At 34.7% G+C, this 26,258-nt stretch overlaps 3 protein-coding genes, 1 non-coding gene and 1 pseudogene across 4 annotated transcripts in view; all 5 read left to right on the forward strand.

Annotated features, from left to right (window-relative positions):
• Positions 1–219: 219 nt before the first annotated feature.
• Positions 220–312, forward strand: LOC149527776 (small nucleolar RNA snoR8a). The gene has a single exon (XR_016352306.1). It is a non-coding gene; the product is annotated as a small nucleolar RNA snoR8a (small nucleolar RNA).
• Positions 313–1,762: 1,450 nt separating this feature from the next.
• Positions 1,763–9,429, forward strand: LOC110410334 (nicotianamine aminotransferase 1-like). The gene is made up of 7 exons (XM_021419979.2): positions 1,763–2,162; positions 2,283–2,622; positions 2,758–2,976; positions 3,139–3,198; positions 3,476–3,631; positions 8,778–8,874; positions 9,039–9,429. The coding sequence occupies exons 1-7, from the start codon at positions 1,894–1,896 to the stop codon at positions 9,155–9,157; spliced, it is 1,260 nt and encodes a 419-aa protein (XP_021275654.1). The 5' UTR covers positions 1,763–1,893; the 3' UTR covers positions 9,158–9,429.
• Positions 9,430–10,148: 719 nt separating this feature from the next.
• On the forward strand, positions 10,149–14,651 carry LOC110410340 (nicotianamine aminotransferase 1-like). The gene is made up of 7 exons (XM_021419990.1): positions 10,149–10,538; positions 11,833–12,172; positions 12,426–12,644; positions 13,312–13,371; positions 13,681–13,836; positions 13,927–14,020; positions 14,155–14,651. The coding sequence occupies exons 1-7, from the start codon at positions 10,270–10,272 to the stop codon at positions 14,271–14,273; spliced, it is 1,257 nt and encodes a 418-aa protein (XP_021275665.1). The 5' UTR covers positions 10,149–10,269; the 3' UTR covers positions 14,274–14,651.
• Positions 14,652–17,295: 2,644 nt separating this feature from the next.
• LOC149527777 (putative aminotransferase TAT2) overlaps positions 17,296–26,258 on the forward strand; it is a 9,441-nt pseudogene continuing 478 nt past the window's right edge.
• LOC110429353 (reticulon-like protein B17) overlaps positions 25,857–26,258 on the forward strand; it is a 3,283-nt gene continuing 2,881 nt past the window's right edge. The window contains exons 1-2 of the mRNA XM_021445393.2: positions 25,857–25,902; positions 25,984–26,077. The gene's annotated coding sequence lies outside the window, so the exon portion shown is untranslated. The remainder of the gene's footprint in view (positions 25,903–25,983; positions 26,078–26,258) is intronic.

Consider the following 26,258-nt stretch of genomic DNA (forward strand, 5'->3'; position numbering starts at 1 on the left):
TTTTATAAAAATTAAGTTTAAATTCTCTTTTTATAAAAGAAATTCTAAAAAAAATTTATATCTGAAGTTAAATTTAGGTGAATAACTTGTATTACGTTAAATAAGATAATAAATGACTAAATAAATTTATTTAACTTAGTTTTAATTTGAGCTAAAGTCATATTCGCAAAATATGTTGATTTAGTTTTTCCTTTTAAAAAAATGAAAAACGGATATATGGAGTTAGCGATGATTATAAAAATAATTTTTTGTTCTAATTTGCTTAATTTGGACATGACAAACCTTCTATTACAACCATAGAATTTGAGCTCCACTCTTTGAATTATTTATTTATTTTTTTAATATTTAAAGTTATATTTTTTAAGTTGAAATTTTCTAGATTAAAAACTACATTTATAGTTGATGAAGATAAATATAACTATAAATATTTGTACCATTTTATTTTATTAATAATTTTTTTGTGGATTCAACTTAATAATTTAAATTTAAATTTAGCATAATTTGATTGTGGTATTTGAATTTAAATAAAATCGTTCTATAAGAAATTTTGAGTAAATTTAAATAAAAGATAAATTAGGTAAGAGTTGAATAATTTCAAAAGAATGTGTACTTGTAAATTGTGAAAGTTTTAACTAAATCAACATATTTTGTTAATTTGAGTAAATTTAAATAAAAGGTAAATTGGGTAAGAGTTGAATAATTTTAAAAGAATTTGTATTTGTAAATTGTGAAAGTTGTAATTAAATTAATATATTTAGTCATTTTATATTATTTTATTTTAATATAATGTAATTTATTAATCTAAATTTGACTTTAGATATGAAATTTTTTCAAAATCTTTTTTATAGAAGGAGAATTTAAACTTATTTTCATAAAAAAAGATAAATTACTTTACATATTCTAGAATTAAATAATCAAGTAAAAAAAATTTATATATATTTTTTAACACCATAAATTTTTTACATTTAAATATTTAATTTATTAATAAGCATATCAATAATTTACTTAAAGATCTATATTTTTTAAATATTTTATTTAATTTAATCCCTTAATATCTCAATTTTATTCAATTTAGTCCATGTATTATATATTTTTGTTTAATTTAGTCCTTATAACGTGGTAGAATTTTTTGTTTTAAAAATTTTCTAATCTACCATGTGACACTGACATGTTATCATGTCAGTGCCATGTCAACACTATCATGTCATCATACAGTGCCAAGTGGTAATGCCATGTCACCACTTAATGCCGCTTGGTATGCCACAACATCTCAAAAAGCCACATCCTCAAAATGTAACACGTCAGTAATGACGTTATTGGTGACGTCATCTTTTAATGATAAAATTAGATATCGTTAGGAAAAAGGACTAAATTGATATAATTTTTAAAATAAAAAAATTAAATTACTTTAATTTTAAATAAATAAACTAAATTTAATAAAATTAAAAAGTACAGTTTGGTCGTTTGACCAAAAAATATATGAGTCAAGTTGGGCTTTGAATCCAAATTTCATGGGCTAGGAAGCATTGGACCTGACGGACTTGAGTCAGTTCAAGTCTGACTCCTGTTTTATTTTTATTTTTTCCACTCAAAAGAGAAGATATACCTAATTACCTATTTATGAGTCTAATATTTGTATTTACCTTTTTAAATCCATAACCACTGGCTCTTGTGATCAAATTGCACTGTTTCTTTGTAAAAGATGGAAAAGGACGTGCTACCCTCCTTTTGTGAAAAGAAGGAAAAAAAAGGCTGTTGTCCAAATAATGTTATTGTCTGTTCCTTCTGTTTTCTTTCGTCGGTAGTGCTGCTTCATATCTGGCTATCGTGTCACTTCTGCATAATGCAGACTGCACACCACTACTCAATTTTCAAACACTAACAAGCAAAAAGATGGAAAATGGCTCAAAGCAATGGCGTTTCCAAGGAAGCAAAGGGCTGAACCCGGCGTCAGCAATCAGTCTACGAGCTGTTCTGGAACTGGTAATTGGAAATCTCAGAAAAGATGATCCGAGACCCATCATTCCCCTTGGCAATGGCGATCCCTCACAATTTCCATGCTTTAGGACTTCCACAATAGCGGAAGATGCCATAGTTGATGCCCTCCATTCAGCCAAGTATAATGGTTATGCACCTCCTCTTGGAGTTCCATCTGCCAGAAGGTAAATATACTCGTATAATGGTTATGCACCTTCTATTTATTCTTTGAAATTATATACAGCTAGTATGTCTTCTGACACAATCTGTAACGAATTCCTCACTCAATTTTAAGATTATAACAGGGCTATTGCAGATTATCTCAATCTTGACCTGCCATACAAGTTATCTCCGGATGATATTTATCTTGCAAGTGGATGTGTACAAGCAATTGAAGTTGCATTGGCAGCCATTGCCCGCCCTAGTACCAACATTTTACTCCCAAGACCAGGCTTCACCTTCTATGAATCTCGTGCTGCACATAACCATCTTCAAGTCCGTCATTTTAATCTTCTTCCTGATAAGGGTTGGGAGGTTGACCTTGATGCCGTTGAAGCTCTTGCGGATGAGAAGACTGTTGCCATGGTTATTATAAACCCTGGCAATCCTTGTGGAACTGTCTACAGTTATGAACATTTGAAAAGGGTAAGGATCTAAAGTCTAAAAGCTTTTGTTTCATTATCTTTTCCCTGATGTTTATTGTTTAGAGTTTTTTTCAGAATTAGTGGTTCAATACTTTTTGATGTTGACAATAGGAATTGTTGATATCTTGATTGTAAGGTTGCAGAGACAGCAAGAAAGCTTGGAATTCTGGTAATTGCTGATGAAGTTTATGGTCATCTTACATTTGGGAGCACTCCCTTTGCTCCAATGGCAGTGTTTGGATCAATTGTGCCAGTCCTCACTCTTGGGTCTATATCAAAGAGATGGATCGTTCCTGGCTGGCGACTTGGTTGGCTTGTGACTAGTGATCCTAAGGGCATCCTTCGAAAGTCAGGGGTGAGCCATTCTTTTTTTTTTTTTTTGCCTTTTTCTGAATTCTGACCATCTCTCTGGCTTGACAGTTGAAATATATCTTTTAATTGTAATTTCTTTCATAATTCAAGTATCTAAACAGCAAACTTATAGAATAATGCATGGTTCTTTTTGCACTATTTTCAGATTGTGGACTCAATTACAGACTATCTCAATATCACTACTAATCCTGCAACCTTCATTCAGGTTTGTGATTCAAAATAGCTCTGTCTGTGAAAAAGATATTACCTTTAAAAGAGCTAGAACAAATTTAAGTCAATTCAATGAAGTTGTCGTACTAAAGAGTCCTTTGTCTAAATGCTAATCACTTGGTGTGGCAAATGCAAGTGCACTTTTATCTGCTTGACTGTTTATCTTGGAACGGATCTTTTAAGTTTGACATTGAACATAAGGCTTTATCATTGTCATTCTTAATTCTCTTTCTTTTCCTCTTGAATATATATAATTTTGTTTTATGCTTTAGGGAGCAGTTCCCCACATCTTGGAGAATACAAAGGATGATTTCTTTTCGAAAATCATTGTTACCCTAAGAGAGGCTGCAGAGGTATGCTATAATGGAATTAAGGAGGTACCTTGCCTAAGTTGTGCAAAGAAACCAGAAGGGTCCATGTTTGTAATGGTGAGGCTATCAATCTTCTTTATATTTTGTGTGCAGAACATGAAGAATATGTTACTAGCTGTTAATATATGAAAAATAAAATATCTCAAAAGAATAAAATTAGAAAACCCTACTTTTCATTAATAAGATAAAGACATATGTATACAAGGTTAATTTTGGGTGCAAGCAAAGTAAATATCATAAAAGAAAATATTCTAATCTTTAACTTCTTTGGAGTACAAGTAAAGTAAAAGTTACTAAAAAAAGATTACATAGAAAATAATCCTTATAATTGTGTGTATGAGAATGGAAATAAAAGATCCTCCAATACTCCCCCTAAGTTGGAGCATGAGGGGTAGAAATGCCCAACTTGACTAACAATTTATGGAACTAATCATACCCGAGTGCTTTAGTGAATATATCTGCCAATTGGTTTTGTGAAGAAATAGGCCGAGTAACAATAGTTTGTGATTGAATGTGCTGTCGGATGAAATGGCAATCCATTTCTATGTGCTTTGTTCGTTCGTGGACGACCAGATTTGCTGCGATGTGAATAGCAGCTTGGTTGTCACGAAACAAGGGAACCAATACAGTGTGTGTCACTCCAAGATCTCGTAAGAGCCGTAATAGCCAAACAATCTCACTAGCAGTGGTGGCCATGGCTCGATATTCAACCTTAGTAAAAGAACAAAAAATCACTGTTTGTTTCTTAGATTGCCATGATATGGGAGAAGACCCAAGAAAGATAATATAGCTAGCAGTGGAATTACGTGTCATTAGACATCCTACCCATTCTGCATCACAATATGCTTGCAAAGACAATGAACCATCTAAAAGAAGTAAGATACCTTGTCTTGAGGTTCCTTTGAGATAATGTAACACCCTATAAACAGCATCAAGATGTGGTTGTCGTGAGGCATACATAATTGGATAAGAATATGCACTACATAGGTAACATCTAGACGAGTGATGGTGAGATAAAGTAAACGACCTACTAGTCAATGATATTGCCCGAGATCAACACAGATCTCACCAAAGTCGAGTGAAGCCTTGTGCTATTGCTTTATGGGAAAGTTGGTTGGCTTGTAGCTTGTGAGACCTCTCTTGGATAAGATATTAAGTACATACTTGCATTGGCTTAATGCAATACCTATTGGAGAATGTACCACTTCAATTCCAAGAAAGTACTTAAGTTGGCCAAGATTCTTAATGTGAAATTTTGCATCCAAATAATGTTTTAGCTTATAAATGTGATCAAAATCTGTTTCTATGATGATAACATCATCAACATATATGAGAACTGCAATAAAAGATCCTTCACTACGAGAGAAGATGACCAAAGAGTGATCTGTGTTTGATTGTTGAAAATCGATGGCAAGAAGAGAAGTGGTAAATTTGTGATACTAATTTTGAGATGCTTGACAAAGTTCATATATAGATTTTTGTAAACGACAAACCCATTACTCCCCTTGTTTAGCAAACCCTTGTAAAATCTTCATATACACTTCTTCTTCCAAGTTGCCATGTAAAAAGGCATTGTTCACGTCTAGTTGATGTAATTCCCAATGCTTAATCGAAGCAAGTGCTAGGAAACAACATACGGTGACTAATTTGGCAACGAGAGAAAATGTCTCATGAAAATCAACATCCTCAATTTGAGTGTAACTTTTAGCAACAAGACGTGCCTTGTAGTGCTTAATACTTCTTTTGGTTGATATTTAACTTTGTAAACCCATTTTGAATTGATAAATCATTTACTAGGGAGTAAAGGTTGCAAAGTCCAAGTATTATTTGCTTCCAAAACAGAAATTTCCTTTGTCATGGTTCCTTTTAATGCGCATGTTTGACTACTTAAAAAATGATTTTGACTCATCAGTGGATGAGATGGCTGCTAAAAAGGTAGTGTGATTGGGAGAAAATTTAGAATAAAAAATAAATTGTGAAAGAGGACGTACTGTTGAGTTGGTCGAAGGAATAGATGAAAGCAGCGTGATACTTGGAAGAGTGAGAGAGGGGGGTAAATCATAATTATAACCAGACAAAGAGCATGAAACTTGCTACTTGTCGAAAATAATGAAAGTTTCTAAAATAATATTTTCTAACTCATTGACCAAGCTAGAATCAATTGGGTTAGATGAGGAGGCTACTGTGGTTGACAACTCGGATCTGACTGACTCAAACTCAACACTAACAGGTGAAAAGGATTCATGTGTATCGGTGAAGGAAGTGGACCCAATCATAGTAGACCCATGTGTAACTGTTGGCGATGTGGGTTTGTCTATTACAAGTGTATTGTTATGAGACATAGAGCCTATTAGACTAGTAAATGGGTTGATGCCTGTAGATGACTCATTAAGCCCAAGTTCAGTGACATTGGGCACCACATGGCTGAATGAATTATCCAATGTGGTAGTTTGACCCAAATTAAGTGGCTATACAATTTTTGTTGCTAAGGAATTTGCAAATGGAAATATTTCTTCCAAAAAATGAACATTTCGCAAAACATAAATCTTTTTACTTTTAAGATCATAAATTCTGTATCTCTTTTGCCCATTAGGATACCTAGCAAAAACACCCAGTTTAACATATGGGGCAAACTTGTCACGTGTTTTTTTATTTTTATGCCTATAACAAAGACATCCAAAGCTTTTCAAATGATCATATGTTAGACTCTTTTCTAGTAAAACCTCATATAGAGTTTTATTTTGTAAAACAAAGAGCGGCATACAGTTGATCAAGTATGCGAAAGTAAGAACACAGTCACCCTAAAATGAAATAGGAAAATGTGTTTGAAATCGCAATGTTCGTGCAACTTTTAAAAGATGCCTATGCTTTCGCTCAACAATTCCATTTTATTGTGGTGTGTCTGCACAGCTAGATTGACGTTCCATCCCTTGATCATAATAATGAGTCATTAAATCATCATGAGTAAACTTTAAGCCATTGTCTGTCCATAGAATTTTAACTCGCAATTTAAATTATGTATAAACTCAATTGAAAAATTGTAATTAGGTACACTTTGGTTTCTGACTTGTATTTCATGAAGAAGACCCATGTTGCTCGACTGAAATTATCCATTATAGTTAGGAAATAGTGAGATCCAGAGAATGATTTTGTTTTGTACGGGCCCCAAATATCACAATGTACTAAGTCAAAAGCATGCATATTTTTATTTGTATTGATGGGAAAAGATAATCACCATTGTTTTGCCTTACAACAAACATCACAAAATAAAGGCTTATTGCAATCAAAAGAAATAGATAAAATAGGAACTAAAGGAATACGATTTACTAGTAATGCCTTAGGCATCGATGCCATAAGCTTGCATTAATGGAATTGTTGGTTATCAATGCCTTCTCCCCTCTCATCGGCTCCAAGTAATAAAGACCATTCTATTCTCTACCCACTTTAATCGGCTTCCTCGAGGGTAAGTCTTGAATTACAAAAAAATCTGACTAAAAAGTTACTGTACAATGTAAATCACGTGTCAATTTACTAATAGACAATACATTAAGGTAAGAATCAAGAACCCAAGGACTCACTCAAGGATTAATCTTTTTTTAAAAGCGACTTGGCCCAATGCATGAATCTCTATTGTTTCACCATTAGGGATTTGTATTAGTGGTATAGTGGGTTGATTTCACATTTGATAAAAGGGTTAAATTATGGGTTATATGATTTGTGGCTCTTGTATCAACGACCCATTCATTGTTTTTCTTACCAAAAAAACTAGAGGTTGCCATATTTGCGAATGGGTTACATGTTGATATTCCATGATTACCTAGTAGAGCTAGTAACTATTGATGCTAAGCAGAAGTTAAACCTGGGATTGGCTATCCAACTTCATCCACGGTGACGGCAAAAGCAACTTTAGAAGACATGTTTGTTGCAGCGCCGCCATCCCATTGATTTCCATGGGCACGCGATTAATCACCACTAATTTGTTACCTCTCTTCTTTCCAAATTTGTGCCAATTTGATGGATAACCAATCACCTTGTAACAATTCTCTTTATTATGGTTTTACCTCCCATAGTGGATGCATGATGGAAATTGACCATGGCTCCCATCATCGTTCTTCTTTTGTTGTAATTCATTTTCCTTAGTTAACAAGGTAGTAGCTTCAAGGATGGGTGCATGAGTTGTAGTGACTGAACGTTGCTTCTCTTCTTGTGTTACAATGGCGTAAGCTCTTTCAAGATTTGGTAATGGATCAACACTCAATATTTGTGATCGTATAGTTGAATATTCTTCATCAAGAAATCAAAAACCTTTTCTTCTTCATGCGTGGATTGCATTCTTTTCTCCCCACCATAGGTACATCCACATTTACATGATGGGACAGCATTGAGACCTTGTAACTCACCCCAAATGGTTTTTAATTTACTATAATAACACAAGATCAAAGATTTCTCTTATTGTAAAAAGGTTATGGTGCGCTTCAACTCGTAGACTCTCGAGGTTACTCTTTGAATAAATCTTTCTTCAAATCTTTCCATATTTCTCTCATAGTTTCAACATGAGTAGCACTGTCTTAAAGCTTTTTAGCAAGTGCATTTGTAAGCCGTGAAAGAACTACTGCATTAAACTATATCCATGACTGTAAATTCAAGGAATCAACATTTTATTGTTTATCGTTCCATCTACAAAACTTGCTTTGTTTTTGGAATAAAGTGCATTCATAAAGCTACGTCTTCATGTAAAATAATTATCTTCACTTTCAAGAAGAGGGTGCGTCACAAAAATTAGACTGTGATGATCAGATGAATGCAAGTAGTATGGAGAAGTGGTATCAATGGCTTTGCTTTGATTAGCACTCGTATTTGCCACCAATTCTTCACTACTCTTGTCTTTGTCATTGTTTGCATCATCTCCAACCATTAAAAAAATCAAAGTTTCGTAATCTACTCTGATATCATGAAAAATAAAATATCTCAAATGAATAGAATCAGAAAACCCTACTTTTCATTAAGAAGATGAAGACATATATATAAGGTTTACTTGGAGTGAAAGCAAAGTAAATATCCTAAAAGAAAGTATTCTGATTTTAAATTTTTTTGGAGTACAAGTAAAGTAAAAGTTAATAAAGAAAGATTACATAGAAGATAATCCCTATTATTGTGTGTATGAGAATGGAAATAAAAGATCTTCCAATAACATATGTTGCAGGTGAAGCTGAACATTTCCCTGTTGGAAGACATTAACGATGACATGGATTTTTGCAAGAAGCTAGCTAAAGAGGAGTCAGTCATTATTGTCCCAGCTGGTAAGATATGAAAAATGCCTCAACTAGTTTCTTGAACAAGAGTTTATGTTTCTAATTACATTTATATATGTAGAGTAATAGTGTAAATTGAGGCTGTAATTGAATTGAGTGATCATGTTCTTGTGCTTGCTTGCTGTGTCATCTTTTGACACCAAATTATACAGGGATAGCTTTTGGAATGAAGAATTGGATTCGCATAACTTTTGCTTGTGAAATCTCAACTCTTGAAGAAGGGCTTGGAAGGATAAAAGCCTTTTACCAAAGGCATGCTAAGAAACAATAAAATTTATTTGGAGTCAAAGAGATCGATGGAATGTCACATGAAATAACATGCATAGTGTATTTCATACTTCATTCAGATCGTTCCACTAGCTAGGTTTCCTTGAATATTACTACTAAATTATATGTTCCCTATGCTAGTATTTGGGATCCATGATGAGGATCTTATTACTATGTTCATGCCATCATTTTTGTGATTTTCTTTTCTCCAATGTATCACAGCTCTTCATGTTTGATACCCTTTTGTTCTATTAATATGAACTCTTTTTAGTCAAAGTTTTTCAACTTTGAAATATATGATTAAATTAAATTTTAAAAATGGTATATTTGAAAAGGACTTTATTCATAGTTTTGAAAGAATAGTTCTTCCAAATAGAATTAATAATGATAAATGGAAAAAAGCAGTCGAATTTGAAGAATTTTGATACAAAAAGTTAAATTTAAATATTAATTATGAAAAAATCAAACTACCATTTAGTATGAAGTATTAAAATAACCATGTTTTAAAAGTTAATAGATTAATAAATTAATTAGTAATTTTATAAAAGTAAGGATAGCGGAAGCCATGGTAGCAGGCAATTTCATATGTTGCAACCAATTAGGATTGCTGAATACCTTTGCTGTCTTGGGATTAGTATTCTGCCTATGATTTTATAAGTAGTTAAAAGGTGTTCTGATTTTTTTCGAATTTGAGGAAAATGAATCATATTTTAATTATTAATTAATGAGTTAAATGCTCATATACAAAAGTATGTTAATTTTCACTGCAACTAATTCAGTCCAATTAATGAAATGAAACCTGTTATTATACGAAACCTCTAAGGATAACTTATTTGGACCAATTGTTACAACTTGAAACATCTAATCACAGCAGAATACTTTCACATAGCAGCTTGTCATTCTCAAAAAAAAAAATTAATAATAATAACTATTTGGAAATGAATAACTTGCTATTTATCTGTTCAGACTCTGCACGCACTCACCATGCACTTTGCTTTCTATTCATTCTCCGCACTCTCCGCCTCTTCCTTCTCCACATTCCAACTCTCGAAAGCCTTTTAACGAACCCCACCCTCGACCGAACTTGCTTCATACTGGGAGTTGGGTTATTTAGAAATGGAGAATGGATTAAAGAAATCGGTTTTTAAAGGAAACAAGGCACTGGAAGCAGCGGATGCCATCTCCATTCGAGGGGTTCTCAACATGTTAAATGATAATCTAAGTGGAGATGATAACAAGCCTTCCATCCCTCTCGGCCACGGTGATCCCTCCGTGTTTCCGTGTTTTCGAACCACTGCTATAGCGGAAGATGCCATTGTTGACGCTGTCCGATCAGCTGAGTTCAACTGCTATTCTCCACCCATCGGTATTCTTCCAGCAAGGCGGTATATCACTCTTAACTATAAAAACTTTGACTGCACCATCTCTTAGATACCAATTTTTTTGTTTTTTCTTTCCCGATAACTACCTATTTGGTTCATTGTGAGAGATGGAGTTATTGTACATGGGATTTGATACTGACATAGCGACATGAGTGGTTCTCCAAGGAGATGAGGAGTAGTTAGTAGTTTTTCTGCCAGTTTTCCTTGCATAGAGGCATAAAGTTTTTACTGACTATGGCGAATGACTTTTCTTTCAAATTTTGAAGGTGTAGATGCCAATATTTCTGCGGTTTCATTGCTAGAAACTATGTTAACGTTATGGAAATATACATGTGGCTTTCAGACCTCAGCAAGCGATTGGGGGGAATAAGAAATTGCTTTTACTGAGCCTTTCTTGCCATTGTAGAAGAAATTAAAATCCTTGCAAGAATGTTTTAGGGTTGTTTCCTTGGTCCTTCCCAAAGGTAGATCAAGGGTAAGAGATTTGCAACAGGGCAATTAGAAGTCAACATCATCAGAAGCATCAACATCTTTCGTTTTTGAATGATTAATTCACTTTGAAGAGTAACACTTTGAGTTGTCTTTCCCTTTGAAAGGTGGAATCTTGGGGAAAAAGAAAACGATACTTTATTAAAAGGAAAAAGAAAAAAAAAAAAGAAAGACAAACACCTGCATTTTTTATTTGAAATGCTCTGCTCCAATAGCAATCAAATTACTAACAAGCATATTGTTTATGAACAGCATATAACTCTTTTGTGTGTTTTTTTTTTTCATTTTTCATCAGTCAAAGGTGGACTTTTGTAGCTGCGGCCGCCCACCTTGTGCATTGGTCACATCACATCCATTGTTTAGTGTATTTTTGAACTATTGTTTCATTTTCATATCTCTCTTCATTTTCTTTTCAAGAGTTCCAATTATCATCTGTTTAGGAATTGTGTTCTGCGTGAGGCCTTTGTTTCGTGGAGGGATGCGATTCAGCAGTGGCATTGCTTGTTTAGTTCAACCTTTATATCTTCACTCTATATTTCAAGAGTTTATTCAGTCATTGTTTGAGATGACTGTATACAATTATGTTGGCATGAAACTGTTGTTCAGTGACAGAAAGTGTGCAGCAAAAACATTTAAAGTGGACAACATTTTGTCCATTCCTTCTTAATCGAAAAACGGAAAGTAGGATAGCAAGAAGAAACTAATTTACTTGTTCTGCTTTCCCCTCTTAATTTGAAAGACAACCCTGTCATAATATCATACCATTAATTAATTCAATGATAATTGTACTTCCATTTTGTCATGACAGGGCTATAGCTGCATATCTGTCTCAAGATATTTCATACCAATTATCTCCGGATGATGTTTATCTCACAGTTGGTTGCAATAACTCAATTGAGGTCATAATTTCTGTCCTTGCTAGTCCTAGTGCGAATATTCTTCTTCCCAGGCCAGGGTACCCAATGTATGAATCTCGTGCTGCTTTTAGCAACCTTGAAGTACGGCATTTTGATCTTGTTCCAGAGAAAGGGTGGCAAGTTGATCTTGATTCTGTTGAAGCTCTTGCAGATGAGAACACGGTAGCCATGGTTATTGTTAACCCTGGCAATCCTTGTGGAAGTGTCTTTACCTATCAACACTTGAAAAAGGTAGCCTTTAGCCTAATTTAAAAAATACATTTTTGGGCTTAAGTAGGCCACAATATAACATTTCTTTGCCAGCATTGCTTTTCCAATTACAGTTCTGTTTTGTTAACATGTCTCCAAGCTGTTCAGATATAATCAAAGTCCTTACTCTGAAAATGAATAATAAGATTTTTGGCCATCATAGAATATAAAGGTGGACCAAACAACATATTAGAATCTAGAATTGCTAATAATTTATTTGTTTGGTGGTGCTTAGGTTGCTGAAACAGCAAAAAAGCTTGGAATATTTGTCATTGCTGATGAGGTTTATGACCATCTAACTTTTGGGAGCAACCCATTTGTACCTATGGGGAAGTTTGGATCTATTGTGCCTGTTCTTACACTCGGGTCTATATCAAAGAGATGGATTGTTCCTGGTTGGCGTCTTGGTTGGATAGTGACATGTGATCCAACTGGCAGTCTTAAGAAATCTCGGGTATGTATTGAATCTCTCTGCTTTGGTATAATTAATATTGCTAAATTATGAAATTCTTATTTCCCCTGTAAGGTAATACCTTTTTTTTTCTTTTGATAAGCTTTTAAGGTAATACTAATTTATATTACAGCTCAGCTTACCTGTAACTTTTGCTTAATTTCTCGAACACCACATTATTCATCGAAAGAATAGAATAAGGGAAGGAAAGAGAGTTCATGCCTTACTAACATGCATGAACATGAACATGAAGATGCTGAAAAAATCAACTTGATTTTGATGCATCCTAGACTTAGTTACCTGTCAACTGCTGGATCCTGATCTTTCCTTCCTACTTAGCAACGGGAAGACCTATATCTCCTTTATGTTAAAAAGTTTCTTAGATTTCACGATAAGTTCGCTGAAATTTATTGTAGTAAATCTTTATGGAATGGTGCTGTGGCCTGAACTTAATAGCTGCCGTCTTTAATTGTACCAATTCACTGATTGACAAATAAAACTAGAATAGAACATCACAGTGGATTGTGATTCTTTAAGATAACTTTTTCCCTGTTCATAAATACATTTTACTCTTGCAATACATGTCCTTTCGAGGTGACTTGCCCACTTTTACATCGTACCGGCCATCTTCTGAAAACTGAATTGCGCATTTGTTGTCTTTTAATATTAGATTGCAGAAAGCATTAGGAGATATCTCAACATCTCTGCTGACCCACCGACACTCATCCAGGTACGTCACTAATGGAAATGTTATGAAAATCAGAATAATAAAATAGCTTTTCTTCTCTCTTTTGTTTTATGCTTCACAAGAAATATGTGTCCTTTTAATGCGCTTGCCTGTCTGACTGTAGGCTGAGCAGTACTCTAATGGCTGCAAGTTTAGTATGAATAAAGCGTTCCTGTTAAAGTAACGTATCCATCATTCTATAAAACATAAATTTTGCTTAATACTCTTGGCTTTATCTGCACACTGGTGTTGTTCACTGTTTGAATTCCTTTCCCGATGATTTTATAGTTCAATAATATGGTGATGTTTTAGGGGGCAATTCCTCAAATACTTGAAAAAACAAAGGATGATTTCTTTGTCAAAATCATTAAAATCTGTAGCCAAGCTGCAGACATATGTTATGACAGACTTAAGGAGATTCCCTGCATAACTTGTCCACACAAACCGGAGGGTTCAATGTTTGTAATGGTAAGGACATGGAACTAACGAGATCTGTGATATTTTTAGTTTTCTTTAAGAATCAACATGGATAATCTTAGTGATAACTTTTCATTACAGGTAAAACTAAACGTGTCACTACTTGAAGACATTGATGATGATATCGATTTCTGTCTCAAGTTGGCTAGAGAGGAATCTGTGATTGTTCTTCCAGGTGAATGGCCATGTTAAATTCATAATGTATCAATCTAAACTGGTGAAAGAAAAAACACAATTATGTACTGGATTGCTGGTTGACCTGTGATAGCTTGCTCAACTTCTCATTCATGATGGCAATAATCCTTGCAGGGGTTGCAGTTGGGCTCAAAAATTGGCTGCGCGTAACATTTGCTGTTGAACCATCCACTCTTGAGGAAGGTCTTGGAAGGATCAAAACCTTCTACAATAGGCACATGAAACAGCAATAAATTTGCTTATAATCCACACCATAGTAATGACTGATGGTGATCAACAACTACGTGTTGGATCTCACACTTCAGTTTATATAGCCACTAATATATATGTGTTTGTTTTCCTAGGGGAAAACTTCACTTTCATTGTTCAGGAATAAAAGCGTTTGATTTCTGCTATTATTAAGTCATAAAGACACAAGATTGGACTTTGGTGATCTATACCTCCTTATCAGATTCCTTTTTCTGCAGTATTATTCATATGCTTATTCACCCAGCACTTTATTTCTAGTTTCACATGCCATCATCTTATTTTAGTGAAAAACTTAGTTACTAACCAGCGAACAGAGCTAATCAAAAAGGAAAAAAAAACAAAGAACATATATATTTTACTGCCATGTATACCTCTCCCTCCCCTGTCTCTGTGTTGCTGCTATCTGTTAAATTTGGAAGATAAACTCAGCAAACATCTAGCTGTTTTCGTTTCCTCTCCATTCCAGTTTCGACCAGCCCCCTCTACTAAGATTAAAAACGAAGTGAGACCTGAAGAACAAGTTAAAAAAATGGGGTTCCCAAAAGACCATGGGGCTCAAGACTGCGTCATCACCAACAAAGCATCAGAAGTGTTGTGAACTTGCTAAGGCAAAATCTTGATGAAAGAGATCATCGCCCCGTCATTTTTCTGGGCTCTGGTCTGGGGATCCCTCTTCATATCCATGCTTTCAGACTGCTTCTATTGCTGGAGATGCCATTGTTGATACCATTAAATTAAAGAAGCTCAATGGTTATGCCCTAAGAGCAGGTATTCTTCTGGCAAGCTACAATAAAAAAATCTAAAAATTAAATCTACTTTTTTCTTTTTCTGTAATTGTTACTTTAGTTTTTTATCTTCTTCTTCTTTTTCAAAAAAAAAAAAAAACTCATGAAACAAATAAACTTACTAACCAATAAGCAAGTGGCATGGGGCCAGACCCCATTATGAGCCATTGAGCCCTCATAGAAAATAACATACAAGAGTTTGAGAAATAAAATATTTGAACACCAGGATATATGGTCAATAACTCCAAATAAGTGATCTTTTCCAAGTTTCAGTGTACAAACAGGTCTTTTTGAAAGAGTAAAATATAGTGCAAATAATCATTAACAATTCTCGGCCAACAAGGATATCAAGTCATCAAAGTATTTTGTAAGCACAACAATAATCCATCGGGCAAATAAATATATCCTACTTTGACTTCCAATCTTTTAAAGTGTTTCTTGTTGACTACGTGTCTTTTGGGGATTAGTTGAAAGAATTAAGATCAGAGGAAAATGAAAAAAAAAAATTCCATGCTTCTTTTCACTAATCTTGGAGGATAAGTTTTATCATTCACCTTCTAAATTTACATTTCAATCTTCAAATGAAGTAAGAAAAGTATCAAGTTTTTCAAAATTTTCTTTTCTGTTGATTTTCTTCAAGTATTTTGTCAACATAAAAGAATTAAGATCTGTCAAAGGATTTTGGGACTATAAATGCATATAGTTCATGCATATAAATCAATAGTTTTTAATCTGATATTTCTATTTTCTATGCAACACTAAATTGCACCATTAAATACTCTTTTTGGGATCAAAATTTTTGAGTTTTTGTTAATTTAGGGTTAAACGTTTTAATTGAAATAATTAAAGATAAAATATTTTTTGTTTCTCATAATTAAGGGTTAAAATAAAACGTGTCTGACGCGTGTAAGACACATGAATGACATGGACAATGACTTAGATTTTTTCCTCTGACATAGTAGTTGAATCGGATTTTTGGCACACGACGTTGTTTGTCCATGCAAAAACGACTTTGTTTTCTCCTATTTGATTACTCCTACTAGTTAAAATTTCTCACTATTTCGTTCTTTCACTATTTTAGTTTTCTCATCATTGACCCAAATTACCCACACTTTGCCTCCTATCCTCTCCAATCCACCTCTCATATTCAATCATTTTCCATCTCCATTGTCTCACCGTCCAGTTGGGTATTTGTCGCTGTTAACTTATCAGGCATCACCTGTTTGGCGGTTTTCGTCATTGTTTGCTAAACCAGAAATAGTTAAATAGTTTTTTCAAAAAGTCATTTCTGTTAAGTTAAAATAGTTCAAATTATGGTGTGGCGTGTAACAACTTTTTCATCATAATGTATAACAATTAAAATTTTCAATACGATGTGTAACAACTAAATTTTCAATATGACATATAACAACTATATTTTTTAACATAGCGTGTAACAATTAAATCTTCAATATGACATGTAATAACTAAATCTTCAACATGACGTATAACAATTGCATTTTTCAATGTGACGTGTAACAACTAAATTTTCAACTTGACGTATAATAACTACATTTTCAACATGATGTGTAATAATTATATTTTTGAACATGACGTATAATACTCCATTTTTTTGAAACTGTCATGTCATTAGGTCACGTAATTTTTTGTTTTATGTGATATACGTTCCATCTACCTGTCAACTTAGCTCTTAATTTTTTTTTTTCTGAAAGATAACTTAGCCCTTAATTATAAAGAATCGAAAACGTTTGGCTCTTCATTGTTACAATTGAAACGTTTAGTCTTTGATAAAAAAAAGTAGCTAAATATTTAACTCCATTTTAAGCTAAATTGTATAAATTGTCAAGAACCTTTTTGGTCGATCCACTTCATTTTTTCAATTGTTAAAATTTTTTTTGAATGCATTAGAATTTGATTCTTCAGTTTTGTCAAACTTGCAGAATTCTTTCTATCCTTTGACTACATGTAAAATTTTTTCTTCTTTTCTTTGAGGAATAAATGTCTTTCATCTTACCAGATGTGGTGAAGCAACAAACATAGTAATGGGGTAAATGATGGGGCTATCTCCTTTGCACATTAAAAGACAAAAGAAGGGTACTTATCTTAACTACCAACCATATAAAGGGTTGATATTCAGATAGTTTTGGATGTTTTTAGACAAAGTCCCTGTAGAAAAAAAAAAGGCATTTGCAGAAATAAGGAAAAGATCAAAAGAAAAAGAATGGCTTGGAAAAGGGTACGTATTAGAAACTCAACTTTTCTCCATAGTAAACTAGTTCGACCTTGGCACGAACTATGTTCACATAAGTTAATTTAGCATCATTTACTTCACAAATTCCAAGTGCACGGCTTCTTGTTTCACTTCTAGTAACAAAAACAGTGCAAGGAAATTTTAAGAGGAACATGAACAAGTAGAAAGAACATGGAAGATGTATGAAAGAAATGGAGATTTAGAAGGAATAAGTAGCTAAGCACACCCATTGATGTGACTGTCAGAGGAAATCTGGCCAAGTTAAATGAAAACATCAATAAAAAAGGTCAAAGACCTACCATTCTATTGAGCCATGGTGATCCAAACGCCTTCCCTTGTCTTATAGCTGAACAAGTTGTGGTTGATGCTTTTCAGTTTGCTAATTTTAATTGCTACTTTCCATTTATTGGTATTCTTCCTGCTAATTGCTACTTTCCATTTATTGGTATTCTTCCTGCTAATTGCTGCTATGAGGTATTTTTCTCGAATGTTTCTATTATGAATTCTTGTCCTGTTGAGCAATTTTCTCATATTTACTGATGAATTATAGGGCTGTTGCCAAATATCTCTCACAAGACCTCCCATACCATTTACCTCATTATGATGTTTACATCACACTAGGCCGCTTTTAAACAATGGAAACCATATTGATAGTCCTTGCTAGTGCTGGTGCGAACATTCTGCTTCTTAAACTAGGTTTTCCAAACTATGAAGCTCGTTGTGCATTTAGCAATATTGAAGGTCGTCATTACGATATTCTCGATGAGAAAGGTTGGGAGGTGGGTCTTGATGTTGTTAAAGCTCTTATAGATGAGAATACTGTTGGCATAGTTATTATCAACCCTAGAAACCCTTGTAGGAATGTGTTCTCCTATGAACATTTGAAAAAGATATAACACTTTTAACCCCTTTCTCCTTTTCTTATTCATGATTAAATTTCTATTTCCTAGTTGGTAGTAGTGAATTAACAACATAATCACATCCTTTACAACTATAATGACACTCGCAATAGGATGACCAGTAAACTATATCAATTTTATGAATGTGAAGAGTTAAAGGAGTTCTTTATTATCAATTTAAAGAGAAAAGAAAGGAAAAATTATTGAAGTAGATTTCCAGAAACAGAGAATATTGAAAGGTATAAGGACGAACAATGATGGATGGCTAAGAACAATAGCCACACAAACTTTTCATTAATAACCAACGACTATATATACATTGATAGAGGAAAGAGAATAACAAAAAAACAAAAGCCAACCAACTACAAACATTTGGTATTACTAACATCAAGAAGGAATTTCACATTGATTTGTCCAACAATCTTCCGCTTACACTCCAAAAATGACATAGTATCAAATAAATACTATAGACTCTTCACAGTAGGAAATGAAGTAACACAATAAAGTAAAAACAATAAAAACATAAATGGAATAGTCTAAAAACGACACTAAAATAAAGTTTAAACGACAATTGCTAAGAATGCTCTGTTGACTGCTGAAAATTCTTCCTTCATATTGATATTAGTGCATCTTTACCTGCTGCTGAAACATTATAACTTGATATAGATCAAATATCACTAACATCCAACACATCTCCTTGGTGTTTAAGCTACACAACCCCTATTTCAAATCTTAGAAATGTAAATTGATCCTTACTTAGACTTTTAGTAAAGATATATGCTAACTGCAGTGTAGTGCGCTAATGCTGAATATCAACTTCTTCATCTTTCACAGCCTTTCAGATTGCATGAAACTTCACTTTAATGTGTTTTGTTTTGCCATACTGAACAGGATTTTTGCCAATTGAAATAACAGATTTGTTCTCAATGTATCTCTTAGTTATACCCTTCTCTTAGTTATACCCCAGATCATGGAAAACCTTTCTTAGCTAAAATACATGATTTGAAGCAACAGCAGCAGCAATATACTCTACTTTTGCAAAAGATTGACCCACCACTTCATGTTTTTTAGAATTCCAACTAAAAACTACATTGCCAAGTGAAAAACAATAACCAAAGGTGCTTTTAGAATCATCAAGACTTCCTACCAAATCACTATCACAATATCCCATAAGAACAGAACTTTTCTTTTTCTCAAACTTGAGACCAAGATTTGCAATTCCTTTAATGTATCTCAATACTATCTTGGCTGCTGCAAAGTGAGTTTGTGAAGGACTTTGCTTAAATCGAGACACTAAACTAACAGAGAACATGATATCCAGTCTTGAAATAGTTAAATAAAGTAGACTTCCAATGATGGTTCTGTAAGTTGATCTTACTGAACTTTGGGTACCATCATCCTTGGTTAATTTGCAATTTGAAGCTAAAGGAGTATCCATAGCTTTTCACTTCTCCATATATAACTTCTTCAGAATTTCATTTGGATATTGGCTTTGATGTATGCAGATATAATCTGAATTTTGAATGAATTGCAACCTCAAAAAATAATGCATCTTTCCCAAGTCAATCATTTCAAATTCTTTAATCAACTTGTTCTTAAAATCAATTAAGAAACTAACATCTAAACTAGTAAGCAATAAATCATCAACATACAGGGAGATGATTACCTTGATAGAATCTGTAGGACTGCACACATACAATGTACCCTCATTTGGACTCTTTTGAAAACCTTTAGCAATGAGAAATGAGTCAATTCTATCATACCAGGACCTTGAAGCTTGTTTTAATTCATACAATACTTTCATTAATTTGTAGACTTTATCCTCTGTCCTTGGTTTGATGAACCTTTCTGGTTGATGAATATAGATATCTTCAGTAAGATAGCCATTCAAAAAAGCTGATTTCACATCAAGAAGATAGTGTCATGCCTCGTGCCTTGAGCAAAAGTCTCCTGGTTGATGAATATAGGATTCTCTAAATACATCATCCTAGCAAAAATATCATCAAACACAGCAGATTGCAAACAAGATAGAGCTTTATACCTCTTAGCAATGTCCTCTTCATGTTGCTTCTTTTGAGAAATGGTTAGGTTAGCATGTCTTAACACTAGCTCAGCCCTAGCATGCATAGCTTCCTAAATGTTGAAAGCCTTCAGGTAGGACTTAATTTTGTCTTACCAAAAGACATGGCTCTCCCCTGAAAAGACCGATGAAGCTGATGTGCTGAACCCAGCTGTGGCCATGAAGAAACTATCATAATCGGATGAATAACAAACAAGGCAAGGTAGATTAACAAGTAATAGCACCAACAATCCTTTAAGATCCTTATATCAACTCTGATACCATATTGATTTAAAGAGAAAAGAAAAGAAAAATGATTAAAGCAGATTTCCAAAAATAGAGAATATTGAAAGGTATAAGGAAGAACAATGATGGATGGCTAAGGACAACAGCCAGACAAACTTTTCATTAATAACCAACGACTCTGTATACATTGTTAGAGGAAAGAGAATAACAAAAAAAAAGAGCCAACAACTACAGACACCTGGTATTACAAACATCAAAAAGGAATTTCACAGGGATTTGTGCAACAACCTTCTACTCATACTCCAAAAACGACATAGTATCAAATAAATACAATAGACTCTTCACACTAGGAAATGAAATAGCACAATAAAGTAAAAGCAATAAAAACATAAAGGGAATAGTCTAAAAACGACACTAAAATAAAGCTTAAATGACAGTTGCTAAGAATGCTCTGTTGACTACTGAAAATTCTTCCTTCATACTGATACTGGTGCATCCTTACCTGTTGCTAAAACATTATAAATTGATATAGATCAAATACCACTAACATCCAACATTTATTTAACATTGTTGATTTTAGGTAGCAAAAAAGGCAAGAAAGATAGGGATCTTGGTCATTACTAACGAAGTTTATGAACATCTCACTTTTGGAAGCAATCCATTTGTTCCTATGGGTGTAATTGGATCAATGGTTCCTGTTGTCACTCTCAATTTTATATCAAAGAAATGGGTTGTTCTTGGTTGGCGACTTGGTTAGCTAGTTACGAACAATCCTGATGGCATCTTTAAAAATTCTAAGGTTCTTTTCTTCTCTCTCTCACACACACACAGATATCTTCTTGTTAAGACCTTCGGTAAAGCTACTTGGCTCTATATTCCAAACTAAAAAAGTCGATTGACTAATTGTGGAGATTGAATGAATATTGATGAAATGCTAAAAAGATGGATTCTGCATATGCTATATCGTCATCGAAAAGAGAAAAGCTTATGTAACGCCTATGATTTATATAATTCAATCCAAATGGTAGATATCATCAACGGCCTCATAACATTTCCAAGTTTCATATATTAGTTCAAATGCAAAACTAACATAAGTGCAAAGCAAGTAAATGATTCTCTATACATATAAGTTATTTCTAGAAACATTTAACATTTTTAACATTAAAAGATAGCAAATGATGCCAAATTCTTTCGTAACAACACACATGGTGGGCGATGGGAGTAGGATTAGGTTTTGGTTAGACCTGTGTGTTGGAGAAGTTACGCTATGGGAACTCTTCCCAAGGATGTTTGCCCTTTCACGGAACGAAGAGAGGTTCATTAATGAACAAGAAATATGGAACGGAAATGTATGGACTTGGAATGTTGAGTTGAGAAGACAATCATTCGGATGGGAGCAAAACTAGTGGCAACAACTTAATCACACAATTGGTGAATTTCACTTGTGCAAAGAGCTGTCAGATTCGGACGCATGGAAAAGGTCTACTTTAGGTTCTTACACGATTAAATCCTTTTGCAAGCAAGTGCTTAAAAGAGAATCTTCTAAGGAAAATGTTTGGAGGAACATATGGACCAATCTTGTGCCACACCAGATTGAAGTGTTTTGTTGGCAGGCTCTCCACGAAAAGGTGGTTGTCAAGTATGAGCTTGCTAGAAGAAGCTTGATAAGTTGGGAGGCTATGACATGTGTACTGTGTAACAGGGATCAGATACAGTGCAACATCTTCTCATTCATTGCCAGGAAGTATGGAAAATGCGGCAGTGGTGGGGGAAGGAATGGGGAGTCGAATGAGTTGTCCCTGCTGATTTGATTAGTGCCTTCCACTCAAGAAATGGAATGGAAATTGGAAAGGGGAACAAATCTATCTGGAAAATGGTTTCTATGATGGAATATGGTCAATATGGCTTTATCGAAATGATATAGTGTTTAGAGGCATGGAATCGAAGGCTGATCAAGTTTTCGAGCTGGTCAAATTACGAGTTGTGACATGGGCAAAAACTAAATGGCCCCGAGGGTATGTCTAGGTTCTTGACACATATAGGTTTCCAGCCATGGATGCGGGTTTGAGGGAAAACAAGACAAGCAGAAAAGTCGAGGAATGGTGTACTCCACCATGTGGCGTTATGAAGTTCAATGTGCTGAAGCAAGGATGGGGGGTTATGAGGAACAAAGATGGATGCGTAAAAATTGTTTTTTCCAAATCAACAGGGGTGGATTGACTCAAGCGTGGCTGACATCAAAGCAATTGAAAGTAAATCCTAGGAGAATGTCAGCGATATGGAGATGTATTGTCAACCTCCCATCCATTGAAGGGGTACATAACCTTGTGGGATTTGATGCATGTCGTTGGATAGTGGGCAGTGGCTCAAACGTTCTTTTTTGGCATGATCGCTGGCTTTTTTTCAGCTCTCCTCTTAAATGTGTCTTCCCTAGACTTTTTTCTTTATGTGTCAACAAGGATGCCAAGATTTTTGACTTGTGGAGCCGAGGCTCATGGAATGTGCCATTTCGTTGAACCACTTTTTCTTGGGAACAAGATACATATTTTGAGCTTCTTGGAATGCTTGCACCTGTGACCCTCATTCCGAATAAAGAAGACAAACTTGTGTGGCATCATGACCCTAAAGGTATTTTCTCAGTCAAGTCTTTCAGCTCCATTCTTGATTTTTTTCCTAAGGAACAGCAGGTTTGGTTCTCATCTTTGTGGAAACTTTCTATTCCTCCAAAGGTCCAATGCTTTCTCTGGTTAGCTATTCTTGATTCTGTCCCAACAAAAACTTTCCTTAGTAAAAGAGAAGTTCACTTTGAAGAGGAACAGTGTAAGTGTGCCTGGTGCGGTGTCGAGGAGGAATCTTGTTCTCACGTTCTATTAAGTTGTTCTTTTAGTTGGTCTGTTTGGTGCCATATTCTCCAATCGTAGAATCTTTCATGGGCTGCCCCTTGTTCCTTAGCCTCACACATTCAAAGCTAGTCTCAATGCTATCACTGGAACTCAGTCTTGAAACGTTGGATGGTTGTTTGTGGGGCAACTTTATGGTCCCTTTGGTTGGCTAGGAATGATTCTGTTTTAACAGAAAAGTTTGGGACAGCAAGGAAATTTTCTTCCTTATTCGTATGAGATCTGCTTTCTGGTTACGAGCATGTGACGGTATGCAATCGGTGGATGAAATCGGATGGTGGACTGAACCATGGGAGGTAGGGGTTCATCGCACCCCTCTACACCGCCGCCTTGACATTCAATGGTGCCCACCGCCAGAAGGGACTTTGAAATTTAATGTTGACGGTTCTGCTAGAGGAAAACCGGGGCTGGCAGGATGTGGAGAGGTTTTTCGAAACTCAGAGGGATTTCTCGTTGGGGTGCTCTTTGGCCCTCTTGGAGTTCAGGACTCTAATTTTGCTGAGATCATGGCAATCAAGCATGCTCTCCACTTCTTTTCCATTTCCCCTTTTGCAACCACAAACAAGCTTCTCATTGAGTCCGATTCAAAAATCGCCCTTTCTTGGATTCTCCATCCTTGCAAGAGACCTTGGGATAAATGGATGCTTTTTAATGATATTGATTCTCTTATTTTGCAGCTCAAGGAAGTCTCTTTCCAACACATTCTTAGAGAAGGAAACTCTTTTGCTGATTCTCTTGCGAAATATGGAGTTGATAAAGAGTCTATGTTCTCTGCCTGGTGGTAGTTTGCCTTTATTTTCTTCTGTTGCTTTTATGGCCTATCCTTCTCCTCACATGAAGCTGGTTTGGACTTTCTGTTTTTTTTCTTGCTCCCTCACTGAACGTCATAGAGGTTCTAGGTTGAACTGTGTTTTGTGCTCAGGATTCTGATTGTTTGGAGTAGCTATCCTTTAATTTGTGTCTTTATGTCCGACTGTCAAGGTTTGTGCTGTCAGTTTGCATTTTGTTCATGATGTCAAGATGTCTTATGTTCTGTACTTATGGACAAATGCTGATCCTTCTTTGTCCTTTTGTTCTTCCTGGATTTTTCCAGGTTCTCCCTTCTGGGATGATTAATTGAATATTTTATCTGATTGAGCAAAAAAAAAATTGAAAGTAACTCACAAAACACAGTCAAATGGACTAATTATTCATCGGAAGCCTCTTGGAGACTTAGAAATTTTTTTGCACATTGAAAGACTGAAGAAGGAAATGAAGAGATAGGAGATTAAACACATTTTTAGAGTAAGTGACCAACTGGCTGACAGCCTCGGTAAAGTTGGTGTGCAAAGGCAAGGTGAGCTGTTTAAGGTCTTTGAGTAAACTTTTTGGTTATGATGCTATTGTTTTGCAGGGGGATGTTTTTCTGTTTTCAGATGTTGGTTGGGAAAGGCTGACTCTTCAGATCTTGTGATGTTGTAATGGTTTTTATGTGCTTTGAGCTTGAGTTTGTTGGATGATTTTTGTTGAGCTGCTGAATGTACAGGTGCATTGTGTTTGAGCATTGAACAGGTCATGTTTTTCTTTTTGTCAGGTCCATTTTTGTTTTTGGGATCAAAATTGTTTGTGTTGGTCCAGCGTTTTGAACAAGGATGCTGCCTGGTTTTTTTGGGGTTGTTGCCCCGGGTTTAAGATGCTAGGACGATTTTATGAATGTGCAGAGCGTGTTGTGATTATGATGTTCAGGGCCTGAGGTGTTTCTGCAGTTGGGGGTTGTATCAGTTGTATAGAGTTTAGGTTTTTCTCCTTTGGGGAGGATTTTATTATGATTTTCTGTAATCTAAGAATATCAAAGCAAAATCATCTTGTATTGACCAGAGGTGAATGTTTGTTCCCTCTGTTATGAATACAGTTGAACTTGCAAAAAAAAAAGAAAAGAAAACAACGCATGTAGACGGAACCCAACAACGATATTATTGCAAGAAGCAGAAAATGTTACTGTTTTCTGAAATGATACTGATCATTTGTGAAGACAAAGTCGCATAACTTCTTCAGCTTGGAATTTATATACATGAATAAGGATGATTTTTCAGAAAATTGCTGCCAAATTTCTTAGAACTGATACATTCAACTATTTTGCTTTTATATCATCAGATTGCTGAGCAGATAAAAGCCTGTCTCAACATAGGCTCGGATCCTGTAACCTTCATTCAGGTTGGACTGTTCCTTTTTGTTTTCCTGCATATCTTAGTGTGCTGATAATTCTTCAACTTTATCGCTCATATTTTTTCTTCAACTGATGTCAAAATTATAATGATGCAAGTGGTCTTTCTAGCAGGGGGCTCTTCCTCAAAACCTTGAGGAAACTAATAAAGATTTCTTCTCGAAATACATCAACATACTAAAACAAACTTCAGACATTATTTGTGATAGAATTAAGGAGATTCCATGGATTACTGGTCCTCAAGAACCCAAAGGATCAGTGTTTATAATGGTGAGAATGATCATAAAGCTGATGCAGTTTTCTCTTTCAAAGTAAAACAAGTCAAATATAAACTTAGCGTGTTCATTGCAGGTTAAACTGGACTTGTCACTACTAGAAGGAATTGATGATGATATGGACTTTTGTGTTAAGCTGGCTAAGGAGGAATCTGTCATTATCCTGCCAGGTGAGAAATGTAGTCCTTTATTATGTACTTGACAGAAAATAGCTGCAGCAGACTGAAGAAACAATTTATAACCATTCTGCAAGAAAAGTGCAGAATCTATAGCATGACACATATTATTAGCTATCCAAACAAATAAACAATTCTTTTAAGTTCATAATGTTAGGAAGATAGAATAGACTTT

The sequence above is a fragment of the Theobroma umbraticum genome, unplaced genomic scaffold (genome assembly GCF_002168275.2).
Source record: "Theobroma umbraticum cultivar Fairchild unplaced genomic scaffold, ASM216827v3 scaffold_30.0, whole genome shotgun sequence".
Taxonomy (NCBI): Eukaryota; Viridiplantae; Streptophyta; class Magnoliopsida; order Malvales; family Malvaceae; genus Theobroma; species Theobroma umbraticum.

Bases quoted from the DNA above. Each gene is read 5' to 3' on its own strand.
- LOC110410334 (XM_021419979.2), top strand. From the start codon at position 1,894: ATGGAAAATGGCTCAAAGCAATGGCGTTTCCAAGGAAGCAAAGGGCTG. The intron at 3,199-3,475 runs GTTTGTGATTCA...TTTATGCTTTAG, and splicing joins ATCCTGCAACCTTCATTCAG to GGAGCAGTTCCCCACATCTT. The intron at 8,875-9,038 runs GTAAGATATGAA...CAAATTATACAG, and splicing joins AGTCATTATTGTCCCAGCTG to GGATAGCTTTTGGAATGAAG.
- LOC110410340 (XM_021419990.1), top strand. From the start codon at position 10,270: ATGGAGAATGGATTAAAGAAATCGGTTTTTAAAGGAAACAAGGCACTG. The intron at 12,645-13,311 runs GTATGTATTGAA...TTTTAATATTAG, and splicing joins GCAGTCTTAAGAAATCTCGG to ATTGCAGAAAGCATTAGGAG. The intron at 14,021-14,154 runs GTGAATGGCCAT...TAATCCTTGCAG, and splicing joins ATCTGTGATTGTTCTTCCAG to GGGTTGCAGTTGGGCTCAAA.